The 27500-nt window shown below is 50.3% G+C and overlaps 1 protein-coding gene across 1 annotated transcript in view; it reads left to right on the plus strand.

The window, feature by feature from the left end:
- The window catches only part of PPP1R21 (protein phosphatase 1 regulatory subunit 21), a 96737-nt gene that overhangs the window by 61959 nt on the left and 7278 nt on the right, over window positions 1-27500 (plus strand). The window contains 6 exon segments of the mRNA XM_068233469.1: window positions 1439-1591; window positions 6731-6823; window positions 7242-7457; window positions 9150-9185; window positions 16373-16489; window positions 20878-20976. Coding sequence (XP_068089570.1) covers window positions 1439-1591; window positions 6731-6823; window positions 7242-7457; window positions 9150-9185; window positions 16373-16489; window positions 20878-20976 — 714 coding nt within the window.

The following is a 27500-nucleotide window of genomic DNA, read 5'->3' on the forward strand; positions in this document are numbered from 1 at the left end:
CTGATATCTTTTCTTTTATTGCATTCTTACCTCCTGTTTATTAAATTCTACTTCTTGTTCTTCTTAAAGTGGACCTGAACTTTTGCACAGAGCACATTAGAGTTTCGTCTGCCTAATTTCCCCTCATCTGTGACTAATCCCAAGTTGTTATTTGATCCTTCAGCTGTGTTAACTGCCTGGGCAGAGAGCTAATTAGTAATTGCAGGATGTTAACCCTATGTCTGCTTCCATGAAATCAGGAAGTAGACACACTGCAGACTTATTGCAGGATTTTTCTCAGCTGCAGCAAATGTTTTTTGTAAACGTTGTAATGCTGTTGCTTATCTTTAAGAGCAAAGAGGAAGTTCTGAGTTCAGGTCCGCTTTTAAGCATCTCAGAATTGTAATTTAAAATTAAAAATAAGACATTTACTTCAGTAGTAGGAAGCTTCTGGATAGTCCAGCCCACCAATCCAGCGCAGGGTCCATGTAAGGTTTTGTTGTGTTCTTCTCCTGGCCACGCCCCCATCTAGGTACTAGCTCCTCCCAAATGGGCATGTGCGAGTATGGTCTGCTTGTGACCAGTAGAACAAGGCCGCTCCTACACGTTTTTCCTCCATGCACAAGCGCCTTAGATTTATTGGGAAAAGTCATGACTGGCTCTGTCTTGAATGATAGAGGATTGAGGGGTATCGTGGTTAAATTCTTACCTGTCCTGATAGATGATAGCTCCGCCTCCTTCATATTGCAGCCACGGCAAGTTCTTTTTAAAAATTTTGCCATGGCTCTAGCCACGCCCGTCCTGTGTTGCTGCAGCCCGCCCCTTGCACGGCAGCCAAAGCCTAATGAGGTGATTGGGATAGGCTGTAGCAACGCAGTAGGAGGTTTCCAAAGAGTTTCGGCAGATTTGGAAACCTGGGCGGGACTGCGGATCAGGTAAATATTTAAGCCTGAGACCACAACTCCCGCCCTTGATTTTTACTTAAAGGACTCCTGAGGCCAAAAAAGAAATATAATTTGACTTACCTGGGGCTTTTTCCAGCTCCTAGAAGTCATTTGGATCCCTCTGCACAGCTCAGGTCCTCTCTGGGGTCCCATTGGCGGCCTGTGAGGATTGCTGACCCTGATGCATCGGGTGTTCTGCACATGTGCAGGCATGCTCCCATACCCCGCGAGAACACACCCATGTCACCGGGAGCCTACTGCCCATGCATGCGCAGTAAATACTTAGACTACCAGTAAGACCCCAGAGAGGAGCAGAGCTGCACCGAGGGACCCCAATGACTTCTAGAGGCTGGAAGAAGCCACAGATAAGCAAAACTACAATTCTTTTTTAGTCTCGTGAGTCCTTTAAGACACACCATCCTGACAGCTTTGTCCTTGTTTCCGGAGGTACAATTTAATGCACATAATCATTATTGCAGCAGACTTTGTCATACAGACGTTTTCCCTTCTTGCAGATGGCCACATTCTTCAGCAACAACTTGGATTTCTTCATGTCATCGTTAAGTTACGGACCGAAAGGCGGCCAAGGCTTCACCAAACCCGTCTCTGCGGCGATGATGCTCCGGTACAAGCAGAGAGCCGCCCACTACATGAGAGCTCTGAGGATGGTTTGTATAGCCGAGCTGCTTCCATTCTGCTCTATAACCTTCCTGATTTCCTGACCAGAGAAGGGGCCGCGTCTCGTCAGACGCACAGATCTTCATTAAATATTTAGAGGCGGAGCCGATGCTGCTGGAGTTTTGCGCTGAACGAGTCTGGTCTGCAGCATTAATTAGTTGCCGTGTCAGCGGAGTGTCGGCTTCGGGTGTTTTCGGAGAGTTGTGATATTTAAAGACTTGTGTTATAAATGGGCAGAGTCTGCCTGGAGCGCCCCGCATACCTTAAATCCGTGCTGCCATTAATTGTGGAAACACGAGACGGTTTTATTTTTAGAGCGAGTGTCTGTGTCATATTCTCCTCATCTTCGATAATGAAGATCTGTCTGTCTGTCTGTGGGCTCTCTGATGAAAGATAATTGCCCAGGATGACGGAGCGCTGAGACACTCGCCTCTGCTAAACGTTATCCCAGGATAATGGTGGCTGTATACATGGGCACATTAACCCAGACTTCCTACTATTATGTAATCCCTGCCATAGTCATATGTCCATGACATAGACAGATGCCCGGAGGATACCCACACAGACACGGGGAGAACATACAAATTCTGTGCAGATAGTGCCCTGGCTAACATTCGAAACGGGAACCCACCGCTGAAAGGCAAGAGCACTAACCACTACGCCACCGTGCTGCCCATGTGTATTGCTTTTCTTTATAAGGCGTCATACACACGTACAAGGAATGTCACCTGCAGGGTTTGGGACTCATGACCTCGGGCAATAGTTTGGGGCCGAGTGCTGTACAGACCCATCGATGGCCTAGAGGCTAGCAGTGCAGAGGCGTATCTAGAGGGGTGCAGGCATGGATCGTGCCATGGGTGCCACGCCACAATGGGCGCCATGACTGCCCCCTCCTCCCTTACTTATACCTGGGGGGCTAACTCTTAACAACTTACACTGGGGGAGGCTACTTATATAGGGTGGTGGGGGGGGGGGTGTCTCGCCTCATTACCTATGCTGGGTGGGCAATCAAAACTGGTTGACTACCTAACTGGGAGGGCTACTTCTGGCTACCTATACTAGGGGGCGACCTCTGGCTATCTGGCTGCTTATACTGGGTGACTAACTCAGGGGACCTATACTGGGGGCAAAATTCTCACTACATATACGGGGGACACCTCTGGCTACCTATACTAGGGTGTACACCTCTGGATTTTCATACTGGAGGGATACAGTTGGGGTGCAGTTGGATATGGGGAGCAAATGTATATGGAGTGCAGTTTCAGTATTTGCCATAGGCGCTATATTACCCAGATATGCACCTGCAGCAGTGTGCTATACAGACCCATCGATGGCCTAGAAGCTAGCAGTGTGTCTGCTGTACAGACCCATCGATAGCCTAGAGGCTAGCAGTGCGTCTGTTGCTATAGAGGGGAGGAGGGATGTCTCATGGTGCAGGACAGAGCAGCTTCTGGCAGGCGCGGGATGAGGAAAACAATGTGCTCAGAGAGTGGGGTGTGGCTGTATGCAGCTTTAGCGACGCCCTGTTTGCTGTGATGACGAGTTGGACCGCTATTTTTCTGGTTGATAAAAGGGTATTTGGACTTCTTAGGGTTCGACATATCTTGCTCTATTCACCTTTGTATGGGGGGGGGGGGGGGGGGGATGGGTAGGCATGCAAATCACTGTGGAGACCATTTTTAGGTCTTGCAGATCGCTGTACTTTGTATCCTTGTCTGGAGTTTTTAAGAATTAGAATTCCACTTTTTTAATGTCCTCTGCCCAACCTTTCCCCTCCCCCGTCCTCCGTTTCACACCTGATCCCTCAACTAATTTGCTTTTCATCTCTTTATTGCACTTTCTTTCTAGCGATTCTCCCCGTTGCCTACTTTGAGTTATAGCCTGTATTATTATGGAAAATAAGAGTACTAGGCGGGCTAATTATGTCTGTACTTCCAATTAACTTGACAATAAATAAATTCATTGTCTTGAAATTCTGTCGCCATCCAGATGCCGCGCTCTCTCCTCCCCTCCCGCTTCGCGGGCGCGGAGATATTATGCGGGGTTCAGACACTGCAACACGTTATTAAAGCGCAGTTTAACTCGCCGTAATGTCATTATCTCTGCACAGAACTGCTACTCTTCTCCCAGGCTCCGGTGATTTTATCCCGCACTTGTGTGAAAAAGTCAATGATTAATGTGGAGACAGTCGCGGAAATGTGAGGAGTTTGTCTAATGGGCGCAAGAAAACTTCCTGGTTGTCGCAGACTAGTTCCTGTTTGATGGCATCTTAGCTGCTATCTTAAAGGACACCTGACCGGAGGTAAAGATACTAAAGTAATCAGAGGTGAGTTCATACTGGGTTCACATACCTCTGTGCGTTCTCCTTATTACCCAGGATCCTCCTAATCATGCCTTAAAAATGAAAATGTTTGGCTTAAGTCAGATTTTTTTAGACAGGAAGAGGTGGGTTTACTGTAATGTCCCCTCCTATCACCTCTCATTCCTTCTGCCCCGCCCCATTCACTCCCAGTACTGTAGGGGGTCGGGGGGAAAATGAGTTGAGCTTACCCGGGGCCCGCGCAGCCAGTCACCGATGTTCCGGCCGAACCTCCGGTTCCCTTCTGGAATTTCTGACTTTAAAGTCGAAAAACCACTGCGCCCCCGTGGCCGTGTCTCGCTCTTCCTGACATCACCAGGAGCGTACTGTGCAGGCCCAGTATGGTCTGTGCCTGCGCAGTACGCTCCTGGTGACATCAGTGGTAGTGAGGACACAGCTGTGCAGGCGCAGTGGTTTTTCGACTTTGAAGTCGGAAATTCCGGAAGTGAACTGGAGGCGGGGCCGGAGCATCGGTTAGTGGCTGCGCGGGCACAGGATGTCTGCGGGGGACCATTAAGGGCACGTTTCCACTAGAGCGAATCCGCATGAGTTCTCTGCATGCGGATTCGCATAACCAATACAAGTGGATGGCCCGGTTTCCACTTGTCAGTTTTTTCTTGCGTTTTTCTGTGCAGTATTTTTCTGCACAGTAGAGCCTGCAGAATTCGCCTGCGTCTGGAATGCAGGCGATTCGCAGGCTATGTATTTGATAGGGAAAACGCACATGCGTTTTTTGCCACGATTTCACGTGCAAATTCGCATGAAAACGAATGTAACTTGAACCAGACAGTGACATGGTTAAATTCGCATATAACCTGCCTATGCGAAATCGCGGCAAAAAACGCACGCGGAATCGCATCTGCATGCGATTTCGTCAGCGGTGGAATCCCAGCGATTCGCACCGCGCTAGTGGAAACGAGCCCTAAGAAGCACCAGGTAAGTTCAACTCATTTTCCCCTGACCCCCCCTACAGTGTTCCTTTAAAGCGGATCCGAGATGAAAACTAACTATAACTAGTAACTTGTCTGTATATCTTATCTAAAGTTTAGTTTACACAGCATATCAGGCTGCAAATAGTTTAAAAAGTTTATGATTATTTATTCCTGTGATACAATGAGGGCAGCCATGTTCTGTTTGTCACATTGTCACAGGCTAAGGGCTGGAGATGCGATCAGCTTGCCTGTGTGTAAATTCAGTCCCCTCTTCTCCTTCCTCCTCCCCTCTGCCTCTGAAATCAATGGCTAGTAACCTCTTCCTCCTCCTGCCCAGACTGAGCTCCCATAAGCCCTTGCTACTGTCTGAAAATGTTAAAGAGAACCCGAGGTGTGTTTTAAAGAATGTTATCTGCATACAGAGGCTGGATCTGCCTATACAGCCCAGCCTCTGTTGCTATCCCAAACCCCCCTAAGGTCCCCCTGCACTCTGCAATCCCTCATAAATCACAGCCTCGTTGTGCAGGCTGTATTTACATCTGTAGTGTCAGTCTCAGCTGCTCCCCCGCCTCCTGCATAGCTCCGGTCCCTGCCCCCGTCCCTTCCCTCCAATCAGCAGGGAGGGAAGGGATGCAGGCAGGGACTGGAGTTCTGCAGGAGGCGGGGAGAGCAGCAGACTGACACTATAGAGCTAAACACAGCCAGCTCTGACAAGCTGTTTGTCAGCAGCGTGGCTGTGATTTATGAGGGATTGCAGAGTGCAGGGGGACCTTAGGGGGGTTTGGGATAGCAACAGTGGCTGGGGTGTATAGGCAGATCCAGCCTTTGTATGCAGATAATAATCTTCAATTCTTCAAACCCACCTCGGGTTCTCTTTAAGGCACTCTGAAGCTGTGGGCAAGGCTTGTTTAGTTTATAGGGAATTAGAGTATTAAAACAAAAAAGTATTTGGCTTGAGGAATGCCCTATAAACAATATGAAAGGAACAGAATTATGCAATGAGTAAAAGTTTTTATCTCGGATCCACTTTAAGAGGTGGGTAAGAGGAGGGAATGGGAGGGAACATCACAGCAAGCCTCCCTCTTCCTGTGAAATTTTTACTTTAATGTAAAAGAATGTTAAGGAGTGACTACTGGGACTGTGAAGACGGGGAGAGGAATAGAAGACGCACAGAGGTTTGTGGATCCAGCATGAACTCACCTCTGTGCTTCCCTTGGCTTGCATTGCCTCGGCTCAGTTGTGCTTTAAGCTGGCCATCTACCATTCAACCAAGAAAATACATTTTTTTCCATCAGTACCTACAGTCTTCTCCCCCCGCCCTTTTAGCCATGTGCACCACTGCTAGCTGGCTCTACTAGCACATGCAGGATGCGGGGCCAGACAGCAGAGCAGTGAAATACTAATGAAGAGGGGGCGGGACCCACACTCTGCTCTTCCATCCTGAGAGTCAGCAGAAGAGGGCAGTGGGCGTGAGAAAGATGGTCTGCCTTTCCAGTGTATAGCTCTGCTTCCCCCTAGAGTTTCTTTCCAGGATTACATGATTCAGGTGTGCACGATGCTGATTACGGCATCAACCTCTATGGGGCAGCAGTGCTCTATGCTGGAACAGCAGCAATGTGCAACAAGCACGTCGTTAGCCTAATGGCTAGTGGCACATCTGTACAGCGTCGGCACAGCACTGTCGCCCAAGGGGTTGACTACCGATGCCTGTCGTACGACAGAAATCCCCCGATGTGTACGGGGCTTAAAAGGGGATTACGTATGCAGGGTCACAGGGAGGCATGGAACATAATGTTTTATGACGGCATGTAATTTGATTGGCTGTCTCTGTGTTGCAGCCCCGCCCAGATTCTGTGCCTTATGAGGAGGCGTTGGTGAACCGCAGAGTGCTGCTGAGCTCCACAGAGAGCAGAGAAGGTCTGGCCCAGCAGGTAAGGCAGTGTACCCATATGTCTCCCTATTCTGCCCTATTGCTAGATGTCTCTGCAGCACTGGGGCCTTGTAACACAGTTCATGTTTCTTAGGCCCGTGTCACGTGACATGTGTGAGATATATGTCCAGTCATGTGACGTGTGTGAGATGCTGTGTGCATGAAAGACGCTCTCTCATTGGTTGCATCATGCAGTGTGAATGGGAGGAGCAACTTTCTCCTTGGTTGCAGTGTAAATGGGAGAAGCAGCTTTCTCATTGGTTGCAGTGTAAATGGGAAGAGCAGCTTTCGCATTGGTTACATAATGCAGTGTGTGAGTGGGAGGAGCAGCTCTCTCATTGGTTGCAGTGTGAATGGGAGGAGCAGCTCTCTGATTGCCCTGGTAAAGGCATGACGCAGTCTTGTCTCGTCATGGACAGGTGCAGCAGAGTCTGGAGAAGATCGGGAAGCTGGAGCAGGAGAAGGAGCACTGGATGCTGGAGGCTCAGCTGGCCAAGATAAAGCTGGAGAAGGAGACTCTGAGGATAGCGGAGATCCTGAGGACCCCGGACAAGCTGCAGGACGGGGAGCAGCCACAGGAGAATGCCTTGCTACACTCCAAGGACAATGCCTTCCAAACCAAGACTGCCAGCCTGGTGAGGATTCCCATACAGACCAGTGTGTTTACATGACTGCAGCGCAGGTGGGATGGGGGGGGGGGGGCAGTAATGCATGCTACACACATTCAATTATGGTTGGCCAATCGTTAAACAATTTACTTCCTCCATGTAGTATGAGGATCAACAGGTATTGTACTATAATATACTTAGCGTCCCCACCTCAATCCTTTAAAATCCGGCACATATGAATTCTACATGCTTTGTGGCTAGTGAGATGCAGTTTAGGCACTGATTATGTGTGAGTAGCCCCAGAACCTGTATAATTCATATGTGCCAGTATTTAAAGGGATGAGGTGGCAACCCTGAATATACTAGAATATAATATGCTATGAACAGATTGTGTTGGTAAGCCCTCATACTACACAGAGGGGGGGGGGAATGAGTCAGTGATTGGCCAATTATTATTGTAAGTGTGTACCAGGTCATTGCTGGCAGGATCCATTCATTAGTACTGTACATTAGTCTATGGGAGAAAGGGCTGCTGGAGGGAGATGGCTGGCTCTAAGCAGCAGCAATGAGCTCCGAGCTCCTCACTGGTCAGTAGCTGGGGGGAGGGAACCAGGCCATGAGGCCACACCCACTATAGTAAGGGAAAATAATGTATTGGCAGATAAGACTGTCAGGGTAGTGCTATACTTCCAGCACTAGCTGTCATCTCATTTACATGTACTACTATGTAAATTTCAGCTTGTAGGCATCAACTTTGGCTCCTCCCCCTCCACCACCCAGGCATCTCTGTTTTACCCTCTGTATTCAGTAACTTCATTGACCAGTAGGGGAGGCTCTGGAGCTCAGATTCCATTACTTATACTTTTATATTCACATGACTTCAGCAGCATAAACTTTAAGGCCGGATCCACGCTATAAGCGCTTTTCTCAGCTCTTTGTGATTGATCAGCGCTTTCTGAGCGATTTCTAAACATTTCTCCCATTCACTTTCATTAAAATCATTGTGATCGCGTATGCGAAAAATCACAATATATTTTTACCGCAATTTGAATAAAAGTGAATGGGAGAAATTTTGAAAAAGCGCTAATCAATCTCAAAGCGCTAATCGTGTGGATCCGGCCTTAGAATTCCTGTCTATTCTGATATGAAGTCCTCACAGAAGATAAAGTTTAGATGCTTTTTGTGCTGTTATCCAGGGTCATTACACGTTTTCTATAACACTGTACCTTTAAGGGCAACTGAACTAAGCGGTATTTGGAGGCTGCCATATTTATTTCCTTTTAAACAATACCAGTTGCATGTTGATCCTCTGCTTCTAATACTTTTAGCCATAGCCCCTGAACAAGCATGCAGCAGATCAGGTGTTTCTGAATTTCTTGTATGTATTATTTTATGTAACTCGCCTTCTGAACCCCATGTTTACCGACTTCCAGTCTGTAGCCCCGCCCCCATGCCGCAAATCACCATGACATTCCAACTCCGGATAGAGTGTGGAAGCACCACAGCTAGTTTCTCTGTGTGGCTATGGGGGTGGGGGGGCTATGCAGTGGAAGTTGGCTGCACACTGAGCTCAGAGGGAGAGTTACACAAGACTCCCCCTCTGGTCGTTATAAGTTTTCTCAGAATGTTGTTCATATATTGTTTATTTGTGTAATAGTTCCTAATGAATGTGTATGAGAGTGTCGCTTCATGTAATATTACTGCTTATTTTCTTTACAGATCGGCATGTTAACCACAAGCACTGAGAACACCCAGGTATGGTATACAGGAAGTGACATACATGTACACAGGAAATGACATACATGTACACAGGAAGATGCATACAGGAAGTGACATACATTTATAGCAGTGCAATGGGGAACAGCTAGAAAATGTTGTCTAGGTTTTACTTCTGCCTGTGTTCTTACTCTAAAGAATTCTCTTCAGTGTATAAAAGGGCAGCAATCCTCTCCATGCCGCAGTCATTACCACCTCACTGGCTGCACACTACCTCTCCGTGCCGCAGTCATTACCACCTCACTGGCTGCACACTACCTCTCCGTGCCGCAACCTCACTGGCTGCACACTACCTCTCCGTGCCGCAGTCATTACCACCTCACTGGCTGCACACTGCCTCTCCGTGCCGCAGTCATTACCACCTCACTGGCTGCACACTGCCTCTCCATGCTGCAGTCATTACCACCTCGCTGGCTGCACACTGCCTCTCCATGCTGCAGTCATTACCACCTCGCTGGCTGCACACTGCCTCTCCATGCTGCAGTCATTACCACCTCACTGGCTGCACAGTCTCTCCATGCCGCAGTCATTACCACCTCGCTGGCTGCACACGATATCTCCACGCCGCAGTCATTTCCACCTCACTGACTGCACACTTACCTCTTCATGCCGCGGTCATTACCACCTCGCTGACTGCACACTGCCTCTCCATGCTGCAGTCATTATCACTGGCTGCACAGTCTCTCCATGCCGCAGTCATTACCACCTCACTGGCTGCACAGCTTCTCCATGCCGCAGTCATTACCACCTCACTGACTGCACACTACCTCTCCATGCCGCAGTCATTACCACCTCACTGGCTGCACACTGCCTCTCCATGCTGCAGTCATTACCACCTCGCTGGCTGCACACTACCTCTCCATGCTGCAGTCATTACCACCTCGCTGGCTGCACACTACCTCTCCATGCTGCAGTCATTACCACCTCGCTGACTGCACACTACCTCTCCATGCCGCAGTCATTGCCACCTCGCTGGCTGCACAGTCTCTCCATGCTGCAGTCATTACCACCTCACTGGCTGCACAGTCTCTCCATGCTGCAGTCATTGCCACCTCGCTGGCTGCATAGTCTCTCCATGCTGCAGTCATTACCACCTCAATGGCTGCACATTACCTCTCCTTGCCGCAGTCATTGCCACCTCGCTGGCTGCACAGTCTCTCCATGCCGCAGTCATTACCACCTCGCTGGCTGCACACGATCTCTCCATGCCGCAGTCATTACCACCTCACTGACTGCACACTACCTCTCCATGCCGTAGTCATTACCACCTCACTGGCTGCACAGTCTCTCCATGCTGCAGTCACTACCACCTCTCCATGCTGCAGTCATTACCACCTCACTGGCTGCACACGATCTCTCCATGCCGCGGTCATTACCACCTCGCTGACTGCACACTTCCTCTCCATGCTCTAGTCATTACCACCTCACTGGCTGCACAGTCTCTCCATGCCGCAGTCATTACCACCTCACTGGCTGCACAGCCTCTCCATGCCGCAGTCATTACCACCTCACTGGCTGCACACTGCCTCTCCATGCTGCAGTCATTACCACCTCGCTGGCTGCACACTGCCTCTCCATGCTGCAGTCATTACCACCTCGCTGGCTGCACACTACCTCTCCATGCTGCAGTCATTACCACCTCGCTGGCTGCACAGTCTCTCCATGCCGCAGTCATTACCACCTCGCTGGCTGCACACTACCTCTCCATGCTGCAGTCATTACCACCTCACTGGCTGCACAGTCTCTCCATGCCGCAGTCATTACCACCTCACTGGCTGCACAGTCTCTCCATGCCGCAGTCATTACCACCTCACTGGCTGCACAGTCTCTCCATGCCGCAGTCATTACCACCTCACTGGCTGCACAGTCTCTCCATGCCGCAGTCATTACCACCTCGCTGGCTGCACACTACCTCTCCATGCCGCAGTCATTACCACCTCACTGACTGCACACTACCTCTCCATGCCGCAGTCATTACCACCTCACTGACTGCACACTACCTCTCCGTGCCGCAGTCATTACCACCTCACTGGCTGCACACTACCTCTCCGTGCCGCAGTCATTACCACCTCACTGGCTGCACACTACCTCTCCGTGCCGCAACCTCACTGGCTGCACACTACCTCTCCGTGCCGCAGTCATTACCACCTCACTGGCTGCACACTGCCTCTCCGTGCCGCAGTCATTACCACCTCACTGGCTGCACACTGCCTCTCCATGCTGCAGTCATTACCACCTCGCTGGCTGCACACTGCCTCTCCATGCTGCAGTCATTACCACCTCGCTGGCTGCACACTGCCTCTCCATGCTGCAGTCATTACCACCTCACTGGCTGCACAGTCTCTCCATGCCGCAGTCATTACCACCTCGCTGGCTGCACACGATATCTCCACGCCGCAGTCATTTCCACCTCACTGACTGCACACTTACCTCTTCATGCCGCGGTCATTACCACCTCGCTGACTGCACACTGCCTCTCCATGCTGCAGTCATTATCACTGGCTGCACAGTCTCTCCATGCCGCAGTCATTACCACCTCACTGGCTGCACAGCTTCTCCATGCCGCAGTCATTACCACCTCACTGACTGCACACTACCTCTCCATGCCGCAGTCATTACCACCTCACTGGCTGCACACTGCCTCTCCATGCTGCAGTCATTACCACCTCGCTGGCTGCACACTACCTCTCCATGCTGCAGTCATTACCACCTCGCTGGCTGCACACTACCTCTCCATGCTGCAGTCATTACCACCTCGCTGACTGCACACTACCTCTCCATGCCGCAGTCATTGCCACCTCGCTGGCTGCACAGTCTCTCCATGCTGCAGTCATTACCACCTCACTGGCTGCACAGTCTCTCCATGCTGCAGTCATTGCCACCTCGCTGGCTGCATAGTCTCTCCATGCTGCAGTCATTACCACCTCAATGGCTGCACATTACCTCTCCTTGCCGCAGTCATTGCCACCTCGCTGGCTGCACAGTCTCTCCATGCCGCAGTCATTACCACCTCGCTGGCTGCACACGATCTCTCCATGCCGCAGTCATTACCACCTCACTGACTGCACACTACCTCTCCATGCCGTAGTCATTACCACCTCACTGGCTGCACAGTCTCTCCATGCTGCAGTCACTACCACCTCTCCATGCTGCAGTCATTACCACCTCACTGGCTGCACACGATCTCTCCATGCCGCGGTCATTACCACCTCGCTGACTGCACACTTCCTCTCCATGCTCTAGTCATTACCACCTCACTGGCTGCACAGTCTCTCCATGCCGCAGTCATTACCACCTCACTGGCTGCACAGCCTCTCCATGCCGCAGTCATTACCACCTCGCTGACTGCACACTACCTCTCCATGCCGCAGTCATTACCACCTCACTGGCTGCACACTGCCTCTCCATGCTGCAGTCATTACCACCTCGCTGGCTGCACACTGCCTCTCCATGCTGCAGTCATTACCACCTCGCTGGCTGCACACTACCTCTCCATGCTGCAGTCATTACCACCTCGCTGGCTGCACAGTCTCTCCATGCCGCAGTCATTACCACCTCGCTGGCTGCACACTACCTCTCCATGCTGCAGTCATTACCACCTCACTGGCTGCACAGTCTCTCCATGCCGCAGTCATTACCACCTCACTGGCTGCACAGTCTCTCCATGCCGCAGTCATTACCACCTCACTGGCTGCACAGTCTCTCCATGCCGCAGTCATTACCACCTCACTGGCTGCACAGTCTCTCCATGCCGCAGTCATTACCACCTCGCTGGCTGCACACTACCTCTCCATGCCGCAGTCATTACCACCTCACTGACTGCACACTACCTCTCCATGCCGCAGTCATTACCACCTCACTGACTGCACACTACCTCTCCGTGCCGCAGTCATTACCACCTCGCTAGTTGCACACTGCCTCTCCATGCCGCAGTCATTACCACCTCGCTAGTTGCACACTGCCTCTTCATACCGCAGTCATTACCACCTCACTGGCTGCACAGTCTCTCCATGCTGCAGTCATTACCACCTCACTGGCTGCACAGTCTCTCCATGCCGCAGTCATTACCACCTCACTGGCTGCACAGTCTCTCCATGCTGCAGTCCTTACCACCCCACTGGCTGCACAGTCTCTCCATGCCGCAGTCATTACCACCTCACTGGCTGCACACTACCTCTCCATGCTGCAGTCATTACCACCTCACTGGCTGCACAGTCTCTCCATGCCGCAGTCATTACCACCTCACTGGCTGCACAGTCTCTCCATGCTGCAGTCATTACCACCTCACTGGCTGCACAGTCTCTCCATGCTGCAGTCATTACCACCTCACTGGCTGCACAGTCTCTCCATGCTGCAGTCATTACTACCTCGCTAGCTGCACACTATCTCTCCATGCCGCAGTCATTGACACCTCACTGGCTGCACAGTCTCTCCATGCCGCAGTCATTACCACCTCACTGGCTGCACAGTCTCTCCATGCCGCAGTCATTACCACCTCGCTGGCTGCACACTATCTCTCCATGCCGCAGTCATTGACACCTCACTGGCTGCACAGTCTCTCCATGCCGCAGTCATTACCACCTCACTGGCTGCACACTACCTCTCCATGCCGCAGTCATTACCACCTCACTGACTGCACACTACCTTTCCATGCCGCAGTCATTACCACCTCGCTAGTTGCACACTGCCTCTTCATACCGCAGTCATTACCACCTCACTGGCTGCACAGTCTCTCCATGCTGCAGTCATTACCACCTCACTGGCTGCACAGTCTCTCCATGCTGCAGTCATTACCACCTCACTGGCTGCACAGTCTCTCCATGCCGCAGTCATTACCACCTCGCTGGCTGCACACGATATCTCCACGCCGGAGTCATTTCCACCTCACTGACTGCACACTTACCTCTTCATGCCGCGGTCATTACCACCTCACTGGCTGCACACTGCCTCTCCATGCCGCAGTCATTACCACCTCACTGGCTGCACAGTCTCTCCATGCCGCAGTCATTACCACCTCACTGGCTGCACAGCCTCTCCATGCCGCAGTCATTACCACCTCGCTGACTGCACACTACCTCTCCATGCCGCAGTCATTACCACCTCACTGGCTGCACACTGCCTCTCCATGCTGCAGTCATTACCACCTCGCTGGCTGCACACTGCCTCTCCATGCTGCAGTCATTACCACCTCGCTGGCTGCACACTGCCTCTCCATGCTGCAGTCATTACCACCTCGCTGGCTGCACACTGCCTCTCCATGCCGCAGTCATTACCACCTCACTGGCTGCACAGCCTCTCCATGCTGCAGTCACTACCACCTCGCTGACTGCACACTACCTCTCCATGCCGCAGTCATTACCACCTCACTGGCTGCACACTGCCTCTCCATGCTGCAGTCATTACCACCTCGCTGGCTGCACACTGCCTCTCCATGCTGCAGTCATTACCACCTCGCTGGCTGCACACTGCCTCTCCATGCTGCAGTCATTACCACCTCGCTGGCTGCACACTGCCTCTCCATGCCGCAGTCATTACCACCTCACTGGCTGCACACTACCTCTCCATGCCACAGTCATTACCACCTCGCTGGCTGCACACTACCTCTCCATGCCGCAGTCATTACCACCTCACTGGCTGCACAGTCTCTCCATGCCGCAGTCATTACCACCTCACTGGCTGCACAGCCTCTCCATGCCGCAGTCATTACCACCTCGCTGACTGCACACTACCTCTCCATGCCGCAGTCATTACCACCTCACTGGCTGCACACTACCTCTCCGTGCCGCAGTCATTACCACCTCACTGGCTGCACAGTCTCTCCATGCCGCAGTCATTACCACCTCGCTGGCTGCACACGATCTCTCCATGCTGCAGTCATTACCACCTCACTGGCTGCACACTACCTCTCCGTGCCGCAGTCATTACCACCTCACTGGCTGCACACTACCTCTCCATGCCGCAGTCATTACCACCTCACTGGCTGCACAGCCTCTCCATGCCGCAGTCATTACCACCTCGCTGACTGCACACTACCTCTCCATGCCGCAGTCATTACCACCTCGCTGACTGCACACTGCCTCTCCATGCCGCAGTCATTACCACCTCACTGGCTGCACAGTCTCTCCATGCCGCAGTCATTACCACCTCACTGGCTGCACAGCCTCTCCATGCCGCAGTCATTACCACCTCGCTGGCTGCACAGTCTCTCCATGCCGCAGTCATTACCACCTCGCTGACTGCACACTACCTCTCCATGCCGCAGTCATTACCACCTCGCTGGCTGCACACTGCCTCTCCATACTGCAGTCATTACCACCTCACTGGCAGCACACTGCCTCTCCATGCTGCAGTCATTGCCACCTCACTGGCTGCACACTACTTCTCCTTGCCGCAGTCATTACCACCTCACTGGCTGCACAGCCTCTCCATGCCGCAGTCATTACCACCTCGCTGGCTGCACAGTCTCTCCATGCCGCAGTCATTACCACCTCGCTGACTGCACACTACCTCTCCATGCCGCAGTCATTACCACCTCGCTGGCTGCACACTGCCTCTCCATACTGCAGTCATTACCACCTCACTGGCAGCACACTGCCTCTCCATGCTGCAGTCATTGCCACCTCACTGGCTGCACACTACTTCTCCTTGCCGCAGTCATTACCACCTCACTGGCTGCACAGTCTCTCCATGCTGCAGTCATTGCCACCTCGCTGGCTGCACTATCTCTCCATGCCGCAGTCATTACCACCTCACTGTCTGTACAGTCTCTCCATGCTGCAGTCATTGCCACCTCACTGGCTGCACACTACTTCTCCTTGCCGCAGTCATTACCACCTCACTGGCTGCACAGTCTCTCCATGCTGCAGTCATTACCACCTCGCTGGCTGCACAGTCTCTCTATGCCGCAGTCATTACCACCTCGCTGGCTGCACAGTCTCTCCATGCTGCAGTCATTACCACCTCGCTGGCTGCACAGTCTCTCTATGCCGCAGTCATTACCACCTCGCTGGCTGCACAGTCTCTCTATGCCGCAGTCATTACCACCTCGCTGGCTGCTCAGGTTAGGCAGCCATTGATTCAGATAATGCCAGAGAAAATGACTGACAGTTCAGCACTTTTAGACTGGCTGGTGCTTCTAAAAATAACTCTGTCACTGTCATGTACAGGTTCCCGATCAGGACTCCAGGGAGACGCTGATAAAAAGCCACTACATGACCAGAATCGCAGAACTCACAACGCAGCTGCAGCTGGCAGACAGCAAGTCCGTCCACTTCCATGCAGAGGTAGGTGAAGAATTGTCTGCTTGACACATTTTATGTTTTCAGCGGTGTTGGTCGTAGACGTCTGATCTCCTCTTTAGGGTTTATGTGGCTCTTTAATCTTAGTTTTCAAGCCCACATCACAAGTGAACCCATTTTGATAAATGTAGCTGTATTAAAGGGAACCTGAACTGAGAGGAATACGGAGGCTGATCTATTTATTTCCTTTTAAATAGTGCACATTGCCTGGCTGTCCTGCTGAGCCTCTGCCTCTTATGGTTTTAGCCATAGCCCCTGAACAAGCATGCAGCAGATCAGGTGCTCTGACTGAAGTGTGACTGCATTAGCTGCATGCTTGTTTCAAGTGTGTGATTCAGACACTACTGATGCATGAAAGATCAGCTGGACAGCCAGGCAATTGGTAATTAAAAGGAAACAAACATGGCCGCCTCCATATTCCTCTCAGTTCAGGCATCCTTTATAGCTGTGCTCTAACTTTGAACAGTGGGAATATGTCACTTTTTAATAATCATCCATTAGCAGCTTCAATAGAGTTATCTGGTGTGAGAGAAGTGTGCTGCTTTTGACCTCGGCTAGCAGAACTCATCGTGCTGTAAATTCTTGGAATGCTTAATGTCTCTCTGCTAGCAGAGAATAGAGAAACTGGAAGCAGAAGTCCTCTGTAGTCTCACACTGCCCCCTAGTGACAAGTGGCCATTAATACACATTACAGCAGTACTAATTAGAAACAAGGAAATATATCAAAGAAATAAAAAAAAGTGCTAAAATTGGCCTGGAGCCCTTACAAGCCTATAACTAAATTGGCTGCTAACAGGTTAAAGCACTCAGTATTATCAGCGCTACAGGAGGATAAAGAAACGTGAGCAGAGCGCCTCCATTTCTTTACTCATCAGCTGCTGCGTTTTATTGGGCCAATTCCGTGCTGGATAAATTAGCATCAGCTCTGAGTTATTGGCATTTCACCGTCCATCCTGACATGCTCATCCGCAGGCTGCGTACCATCAGCAATACGCGCGTGCAGGCGTGAGTTATGCGCTCGTCATCGACCGTCTTTCCTACTCATCAGTAGAGATGGTCAGTGAGATGCAAATAACTGTGACTTGCATTCAAATATAATGCAAATCATATGGAGCTTAGACCTGGAAGAGTTTGCTGCTTTCTTCCTCCCGATGCGATTTCACCCATTAAAACACATTGGGCTTGATTCATCAAGCAGCGCTGCTGAAGCGTCGCAGCTTAACCACTTAAGAACTATGGGCTTAAACCCCTCTAAAGACCAGGCCATTTTTCACAAATTGGGCCACTGCAGCTTTAAGGCCTCTCTGCAGGGCTGCACAACTCAGCACACAAGTGATTACGCCCCTCCCCCCCCCCCCCCCCTCCGCCCACCAACAGAGCTCTCTGTTGGTGGGCAAGGATCGCTCCCAGGATGTTGTGTTTTTTTTTTTTTTTTATAAATATTTTTGTTTATTTTGCTAATAAATTCTAGTTTTTTTTTAAATTTAATTTTATGTTCTCTCCCCCCTCCCCCCCCCCCCCCCCACACGGCCGTCCCCAGTACAGCAGCGATCGCAGCGCTGTACAGCAATAAAAGACTAACAGTCTCCGAGCGGCAATCGCCACTGGGAGACTGAAGGCGGAGCGGAGATCTGTCAGCCAATCGGAGATGCGCGCGCACGATCTCCTTCAAAACACTCCCCCAGGACTTTACGCAGATCAGCGTTAGGCGGTCCTGGGGGAGCCATCGTGTTCACGCCCATCGGCATGACGCGGTCCTCTAGAATCAGAATCACGTTTTTTTTTCGCCAAGTACAACGGGGGTTGTACCTGGAATTATTTTTGGCTCAGACAGGGTTGGAGATGGTACAAACACATGCATGCAATCCAACATGTACAGAGGTTAATGAGCAGTAGTGCGCTCACTGCCATGTAAGGAGTGTTCCTTCCTTAGTTACGCGGATTGCTTCCTTAGCAACGCGCGTAACAATAACTGCAGGTGGCCCTTTTTCTGTGAAGTATCTCAGTACCGATAGTTCACTCACGACCACTACTGTATTTACATTATGTAAATTAACACAGTGGCGGACGTGTTTGAAGTAACGCGGTAACGATACTTCACAGAAGCAGGACCGCCCGCAGTTATTGTTTCACGCGGTGCTAAGGAAGCAATCCGCGTAACTAAGGAAGGCTCTCTCCTTACATGGCAGCGCGCTCTGCTATATAAGGTGTGCATAGGGCGCACTACGGCTCATTGCGCATCTTCATGAATCAAGCCCATTGAGTGTAAAAGGGCCATAATAGTAGAATGTTGGTTATTTTGCCGATCTTCTACTAGCGACTATTTCCGCCACCCAATTTACTGCTGCGTTCTTTTTAAATGTACGCCTGACTATTGTCCTTGCAGCGGAGCCCCTCCTGCATATCCTTCCTCTCACCTCTCCATAGAACAGAACAGGCTGCACATTCTCTGTACAGCAGTCAGGAAGGAAGTGATGCTTCGAGCGAGGGTTATCTTAGGTGTGTACTATTCTAGTTTCTGAATGGCTGTTCATCATAATCACCTGCAAATGAGACATAATCGCATCATTGACTCCAGCCTTTCAGTACACATCTGCCCAGTCTGTCACCAAAAGCAAGCGGCAGAGGGCTGTACAGACACTCTGCTGGGCTCCTTGCTAAGAAGTTTGTATGGCTGTATGGAGAGGGGAGAGGAGGATGCGCAAGAGGCACCGAACTGTGAAAATCTCCTTTGAAGTTCCCCCTACGCCAGTAATCTGGAAACGTGGCTCTCCAGCTGTTAAAGGACAACTGAGGCGAGAAGTATATGGAGGCTGCCATATTTATTTCCTTTAAACCAATCCCAGTTTCCTGGCAGTCCTGCTGATCCTCTGCCTCAAATACTTTTAGCCATAGCCCCTGAACAAGCATGCAGCAGATCAGGTGTTTCTGACATTGTCAGATCTGACACTATTAGCTGCATGCTGTTTCTGGTGTTACTCAGATGCTGCTGCAGCCAGTTAGATTAGCAGGGCTGCCAGGCAACTGGTATTGTTTAACCTCCCTGGCGTTCTATTAAGATCGCCAGGGCGGCTGCGGGAGGGTTTTTTTTAATAAAAAAAAAAAATCGGTTACATGCAGCCAACTGAAAGTTGGCTGCATGAAAGCCCACTAGAGGGCGCTCCTGACGCGTAAGGCAGCGATGAGCGGCCTTCCTTGTTTCGCTTTCCTCGTCGCCATGGCGACGAGCGGAGTGTTGTCATGGACGTCAGCTGACGGCCTGACGTCAGCCGCCTCGATCCAGCCCTTAGCGCTGGCCGGAAACCGATTGGTCCGGCTGCGCAGGGCTCGGGCGGCTGGGGGGACCCTCTTTCGCCGCTGATCACGGCGGATCGCCGCAAGTCGGCAGCGATCAGGTAGCACACGCGGCTGGCAAAGTGCCAGCTGCGTGTGCACCTTTGTATTTGGAGCAAATTGGCCCAGCAGGGCCTGAGCGGCACCCTCCGGCGGTAATGGACGAGCTGAGCTCGTCCATACCACTAAGGAGGTTAACAGGAAATAAATACGGCAGCCTCCATATACCTCTCACTTCAGTTGTCCTTTAAGGAACTACAAGTCCCACAATGCATTTTAGGAGTCTGACAGCCACATTGTGTGACTTGTAGTTCCTTCCCAGCTGGAGAGCCCAGTTTGCAGATCACTGCCTTAGACCTAGTAGACAACATAAAACAGCGATCTGACTAAGGTGACTCCCCAGAGGTGAGGTCGGGAGACATTGTTCACAATTTAGATTGATCTTGACTGAAACAATCGCTCTAGATTACTCCAGGCAACAATTTAAAGTGTGTACATATCTTACAAATGAGGTCCCCTCATCCAGATTCCGTGAATTATTCCCTCTGAAGACAAGACACAGAACATTTATATTGCCCTCTTCTCCTGGCGGATTCAGCGCAAGAGCTGCAGCCACTAGGGTGCGCTCTATAAGCAGTAGCAGTGTGAGGGAATCTTGCCCAAGGTCTCCTACTGAATAGGTGCTGGCTTACTGAACAGGAAGAGCCGAGATTCGAACCCTGCTCTCCTGTGTCAGAGGCAGAATTAGTACACTGTCCAGCCACTGATGACTTCATGAATACATTGATCAGCTGTAGTTATTGTTAATGAATTTTCAATGTTATTACTCATAGTAACGGTGACGTGTTGCGTAGTAACGGTGACGTGTTGCGTAGTAACGGTGACGTGTTGCGTAGTAACGGTGTCGTGTTGCGTAGTAACGGTGTCGTGTTGCGTAGTAACGGTGTCGTGTTGCGTAGTAACGGTGTCTTGTTGCGTAGTAACGGTAATGTGTTGCATAGTATCTTTACCGAGATCCCGCCTCTGTGCTTTATTTGCAGTGCCGAGCTCTGGCTAAGCGATTAGGATTGGCCGAGAAATCCAACCAGGGCTTAACGGAAGAAACGAAAGCAGCAAGTCAGAGTATCAGCAGATTGCAGGTAAGCTGGGAGAGCCCTTACACCCTTTCATTGCTGCCTCCCAATAATCAGCCGTTGTTTTGTAAACCCAAAAAAGTGCGTTAACAAGCCCATATGAAAACAAAGTCCTATCGTGTATGTCCATTTGTCTCCTGCTGTCCCCTTCAGGCATCAGACTTGGAGGACATCCGAGGTGAAAATAAAATGATGAGAAAAATAATTGCATCTATCCTCCTCCTCATTTTTTTTTTCAGAAATCCCACAGTTTTATTTTATATATAACTTTTAGGTTTTACGTTTTTGCTGTTTCATGGTCTCTGCTCAATGACACCTTTTATTGAAGTATGCCAGAGCTCAAATCTATGAATTATTGGCCCATTTTATCTCTTATCTGCTCTCAAAATCCATTTACTGACAGGAAAGTGTTTTATGGCTGTAATTCCTTATCAGTGAGGGTTATGCTATAGTCTGACCCGGACAGAAACTGTCACTTGCATACCTGATGTTAACCCTTTCAGGCAGAGAAAGAAAAAAAACAAAGCCTAGTTATTTGTGTGCTCGGCACTGTACATACCCATGTCTATCTCATCATGTCACATGTCCGATCGGGTATCCTTTAAATAGGAACTGTTGTGAAATTAACATAATAAATAAAAAAAATTGCTTATTTTTTTTTACAATATTTATAGATTAATTAGTCAGTGAAGCAAACAATGGGCAACATCGGAAAATTGTAAAATCTTTCCTCTCCCTGATTTACATTCTAAAATGTATCCCCCTGAATGCAACCCCTGAACAACGGCGATGTAAATGGCCAAGCCTGATGGGATAGCTCTACTGCGCAGGCAACGTGCGTCTGCACAGTAGAGCGGACCGGATTAGGCTCGGCTATTTCTCCAGGAGCCAATCGGAAAGCCACTACTGCTCCTGCGCTGGAGCCGGGAAGGTAAGTATTTCAGCAACTACTGCTCCTGCACTGGAGCCGGGAAGGTAAGTATTTCAGCTGCTACTGCTCCTGCGCTGGAGCCAGGAAGGTAAGTATTTCAGCCGCTACTGCTCCTGTGCTGGAGCCGGGAAGGTAAGTATTTCAGCTGCTACTGCTCCTGCGCTGGAGCCGGGAAGGTAAGTATTTCAGCTGCTACTGCTCCTGGGCTGGAGGCGGGAAGGTAAGTATTTCAGCTGCTACTGCTCCTGGGCTGGAGCTGGGAAGGTAAGTATTTCAGCTGCTACTGCTCCTGGGCTGGAGCTGGGAAGGTAAGTATTTCAGCTGCTACTGCTCCTGGGCTGGAGCCGGGAAGGTAAGTATTTCAGCCGCTACTGCTCCTGCGCTGGAGCTAGGAAGGAAAGTATTTCAGCCACTACTGCTCCTGCGCTGGAGCCGGGAAGGAAAGTATTTCAGCTGCTACTGCTCCTGGGCTGGAGGCGGGAAGGAAAGTATTTCAGCTGCTACTGCTCCTGGGCTGGAGCTGGGAAGGTAAGTATTTCAGCTGCTACTGCTCCTGGGCTGGAGTCGGGAAGGTAAGTATTTCAGCCACTACTGCTCCTGCACTGGAGCCGGGAAGGTAAGTATTTCAGCCACTACTGCTCCTGGGCTGGAGCCGGGAAGGTAAGTATTTCAGCTGCTACTGCTCCTGCGCTGGAGCTAGGAAGGAAAGTATTTCAGCCACTACTGCTCCTGCACTGGAGCTAGGAAGGAAAGTATTTCAGCCACTACTGCTCCTGCACTGGAGCTAGGAAGGAAAGTATTTCAGCCACTACTGCTCCTGCACTGGAGCCGGGAAGGTAAGTATTTCAGCTGCTACTTCTCCTGCGCTGGAGCTAGGAAGGAAAGTATTTCAGCCACTACTGCTCCTGCACTGGAGCTAGGAAGGAAAGTATTTCAGCTGCTACTGCTCCTGGGCTGGAGCTAGGAAGGTAAGTATTTCAGCCGCTACTGCTCCTGCACTGGAGCCGGGAAGGAAAGTATTTCAGCCACTACTGCTCCTGCACTGGAGCCGGGAAGGTAAGCATTTCAGCTGCTACTGCTCCTGCGCTGGAGCTAGGAAGGAAAGTATTTCAGCTGCTACTGCTCCTGGACTGGAGCTAGGAAGGTAAGTATTTCAGCTGCTACTGCTCCTGGGCTGGAGCTAGGAAGGTAAGTATTTCAGCCGCTACTGCTCCTGGGCTGGAGCCGGGAAGGTATTTCAGCCGCTACTGCTCCTGGGCTGGAGCTGGAAAGGTAAGTATTTCAGCCACTACTGCTCCTGGACTGGAGCCGGGAAGGTAAGTATTTCAGCCGCTACTGCTTCTGGGCTGGAGCCAGGAAGGTAAGTATTTCAGCCACTACTGCTCCTGGACTGGAGCCGGGAAGGTAAGTATTTCAGCCGCTACTGCTTCTGGGCTGGAGCCAGGAAGGTAAGTATTTCAGCCACTACTGCTCCTGCACTGGAGCCGGGAAGGTAAGTATTTCAGCCGCTACTGCTTCTGGGCTGGAGCCAGGAAGGTAAGTATTTCAGCCACTACTGCTCCTGGACTGGAGGCGGGAAGGTAAGTATTTCAGCCGCTACTGCTTCTGGGCCGGAGCCAGGAAGGTAAGTATTTCAGCCACTACTGCTCCTGCACTGGAGCCGGGAAGGTAAGTATTTCAGCTGCTACTGCTCCTGGGCTGGAGCTAGGAAGGTAAGTATTTCAGCCGCTACTGCTCCTGGACTGGAGCTAGGAAGGAAAGTATTTCAGCTGCTACTGCTCCTGCACTGGAGCCGGGAAGGAAAGTATTTCAGCCACTACTGCTCCTGCACTGGAGCCGGGAAGGTAAGCATTTCAGCTGCTACTGCTCCTGCGCTGGAGCTAGGAAGGAAGGTATTTCAGCTGCTACTGCTCCTGGACTGGAGCTAGGAAGGTAAGTATTTCAGCCGCTACTGCTCCTGCGCTGGAGCCGGGAAGGTAAGTATTTCAGCTGCTACTGCTCCTGCGCTGGAGCTAGGAAGGAAAGTATTTCAGCTGCTACTGCTCCTGGACTGGAGCTAGGAAGGTAAGTATTTCAGCCGCTACTGCTCCTGCGCTGGAGCCGGGAAGGTAAGTATTTCAGCTGCTACTGCTCCTGGGCTGGAGCTAGGAAGGTAAGTATTTCAGCCGCTACTGCTCCTGGGCTGGAGCCGGGAAGGTATTTCAGCCGCTACTGCTCCTGGGCTGGAGCTGGAAAGGTAAGTATTTCAGCCACTACTGCTCCTGGACTGGAGCCGGGAAGGTAAGTATTTCAGCCGCTACTGCTTCTGGGCTGGAGCCAGGAAGGTAAGTATTTCAGCCACTACTGCTCCTGGACTGGAGCCGGGAAGGTAAGTATTTCAGCCGCTACTGCTTCTGGGCTGGAGCCGGGAAGGTAAGTATTTCAGCCGCTACTGCTCCTGGACTGGAGCTAGGAAGGTAAGTATTTCAGCTGCTACTGCTCCTGGACTGGAGCTAGGAAGGTAAGTATTTCAGCCGCTACTGCTCCTGCGCTTGAGCTGGAAAGGTAAGTATTTCAGCCACTACTGTCTCCTGGGCTGGAGCCGGGAAGGTAAGTATTTCAGCCACTACTGCTCCTGGACTGGAGCCGGGAAGGTAAGTATTTCAGCCACTACTGCTCCTGGACTGGAGCCGGGAAGGTAAGTATTTCAGCCGCTACTGCTCCTGCACTGGAGCTAGGAAGGTAAGTATTTCAGCTGCTACTGCTCCTGGACTGGAGCTAGGAAGGTAAGTATTTCAGCTGCTACTGCTCCTGGACTGGAGCTAGGAAGGTAAGTATTTCAGCCGCTACTGCTCCTGCGCTTGAGCTGGAAAGGTAAGTATTTCAGCCACTACTGCTCCTGGGCTGGAGCCGGGAAGGTAAGTATTTCAGCCGCTACTGCTCCTGCACTGGAGCCGGGAAGGTAAGTATTTCAGCCACTACTGCTCCTGGACTGGAGCTAGGAAGGTAAGTATTTCAGCTGCTACTGCTCCTGGACTGGAGCTAGGAAGGTAAGTATTTCAGCTGCTACTGCTCCTGCACTGGAGCCGGGAAGGTAAGTATTTCAGCCACTACTGCTCCTGGACTGGAGCTAGGAAGGTAAGTATTTCAGCTGCTGCTGCTCCTGCGCTGAAGCCGGAAAGGTAAGTATTTCAGCTGCTACTGCTCCTGGGCTGGAGCTGGGAAGGTAAGTATTTCAGCCGCTACTGCTCCTGGGCTGGAGCCGGAAAGGTAAGTATTTCAGCTGCTACTGCTCCTGGGCTGGAGCTGGGAAGGTAAGTATTTCAGCCGCTACTGCTCCTGGGCTGGAGCCGGGAAGGTAAGTATTTCAGCCACTACTGCTCCTGCGCTGGAGCTGGGAAGGTAAGTATTTCAGCCACTACTGCTCCTGTGCTGGAGCCGGGAAGGTAAGTATTTCAGCCGCTACTGCTCCTGGGCCACAGTTGACAAGCTTGTTTGTTGATTTTTGGGGGGCTGCCAGGTCTGGATCCCGGAAGGTGAGGAGAACGAGGGAAACCTCATTAGGATCCAGATACTTCCCCTCCCAAGTTTAGTACACCCCAGGGGATTTTTTTTTGTTACAGTTCTACTTTGAAGAAACACTCGATAATGCAATCGTTTAAGATCGATTGGGCACATCATGCAATACAGTCTGATTGCAAATATGATCATTCACTTAACATGATACAGTTTTATGGACACATTTAAAGGATACCCGAAGTGACATGTCACATGATGAGACAGACATGGGTATGTACAGTGCCAAACACACAAATAACTAGGCTGTGTTCCTTTTTATCTTTCTCTGCCTTAAAGAGTTAAATATCAGGTGTTCAAGTGGCTGACTCAGTCCTGACTCAGACAGGAAGTGACTACAGTGTGACCCTCACTGATGAGAAATTCCAACTATAAAACACTTTCCTAGCAGAAAATGGCATCTGAGAGCAAAAAAAGAACTAAAAAGGGGAATTTCTTATCAGTGAGGGTCACACTGTAGTCACTTCCTGTCTGAGTCAGGACTGAGTCAGCCACTTACATACCTGATATTTAACTCTTTCAGGCAGAGAAAGAAAAAAAGGAACACAGCATAGTTGTGTGTGCTGGGCACTGTACATACACATGTCTATCATCATGTCACATGTTACTTCGGTTGTCCATTAAACAGAAGATTCACAGTGGACTGATATTTGTCTGTCTTCAACGTTGTAAAAAAATTTATTCCGCGCGAAGAACGCTACTTTGAAAGAGAGAAAAGTTCTGAGCCTGTGAAGTCGTTGGTTTTCAATCAGCCCTCATAGTTCTGAAAACTTTCCATAGACTTTAAAACTTTTTATCTGTGTCTTGAGAGTCTGAGTGTAATGTTCCTACAGGTCATCCTACGACAAGAGCCAATCACAGACGAGGATTTCTTTCTTTTCCCCTAATGTACACTTATTATTATCATCTGAACGCGAGTCTTTCAGGTTCGGCTTTTAGGCCCACTTGAAGAAGTGTAAAACGCATTTTCTGTGAATAATGTGAATAACAGCCTCGTAGTTTTTATAGCCCCATTTTTCATTTTTCCTTCTCTTTTTTTGACATTTTTTTTGCAATCAGTAGCAATGACATTAGAGAGGGAATCTGTCACTTAGAATATATATGCCGGCGTCAGGACAGCCGGTTTACCCTTGTGGGCCGCCGTGGATTTTTTAAGCACGGCGACAGATACATTCTTTGCAGATGGCCACTTTTGATCTCATGCTAATTCCACCATCAGGTAGAGAAGAATGTGAGGCGTCTCTGGTGATTTCCTGCGCGGTTCACACATCAGGCGCGATCGCTTTATAGAAATGCCTTCTAAATAGCATTTCATTTTCCCTGTGTGTATTAATGCCTTTCATTCTCCCCTCTTGTTATCTGCGCTCTCCATTCCTTGATGACCTTTATGTTGGAGAATACAGATTGCCATCAGCGCTGCTCCAGTCTCGTGTATTGGACATGAATAATGTAGTCGGCCAGTGTGCGCACTGTCAGGAAGATACATGGACGTTTTAATAACAGCGGCGTGTAAAGGAGGGCTGAGGGCAGACATACTCGCCGCACCAGCTCCCTTCACATCTCTCGCCGGTCTGCTTTCACGTTTTAGATCCTTTGATTTGTAAGAAGCTTTTGGGTTTAATTAGTAAAGAGAGGAGAAAAAAAAAAAAGAGAAACTAAATATTTAAAGTGGTCGAGATAAACTTTTACTCATTGCATAATTGTGTTCCTTTCATATTGTTTATAGGGCATTCCTCAAGCCAAATACTTTTGTTTTAATACGCTAATTCCCAATAAACTAAACAAGCCTTGCCCACAGCTCCTTTTGTGCCTTGGCACTGTAGCAAGGGATTATGGGAGCTCAGTCTGGGCAGGAGGAGGTTACTAGCCAGAGATTTCAGAGGCAGAGGGGACTGAATTTACACACAGGCAAGCTGACAGCATCTCCAGCCCCTCAGCCTGTGACAGAACATGGCTGCCCTCATTGTACCGCAGGAATAAGTAATCATAAACTGTTGAAGCTGTTTGAAACTTTAGATAAGATATATGGACAAGTTACTTGTTA

The sequence above is a fragment of the Hyperolius riggenbachi genome, chromosome 4 (genome assembly GCF_040937935.1).
Source record: "Hyperolius riggenbachi isolate aHypRig1 chromosome 4, aHypRig1.pri, whole genome shotgun sequence".
NCBI lineage: Eukaryota > Metazoa > Chordata > Amphibia > Anura > Hyperoliidae > Hyperolius > Hyperolius riggenbachi.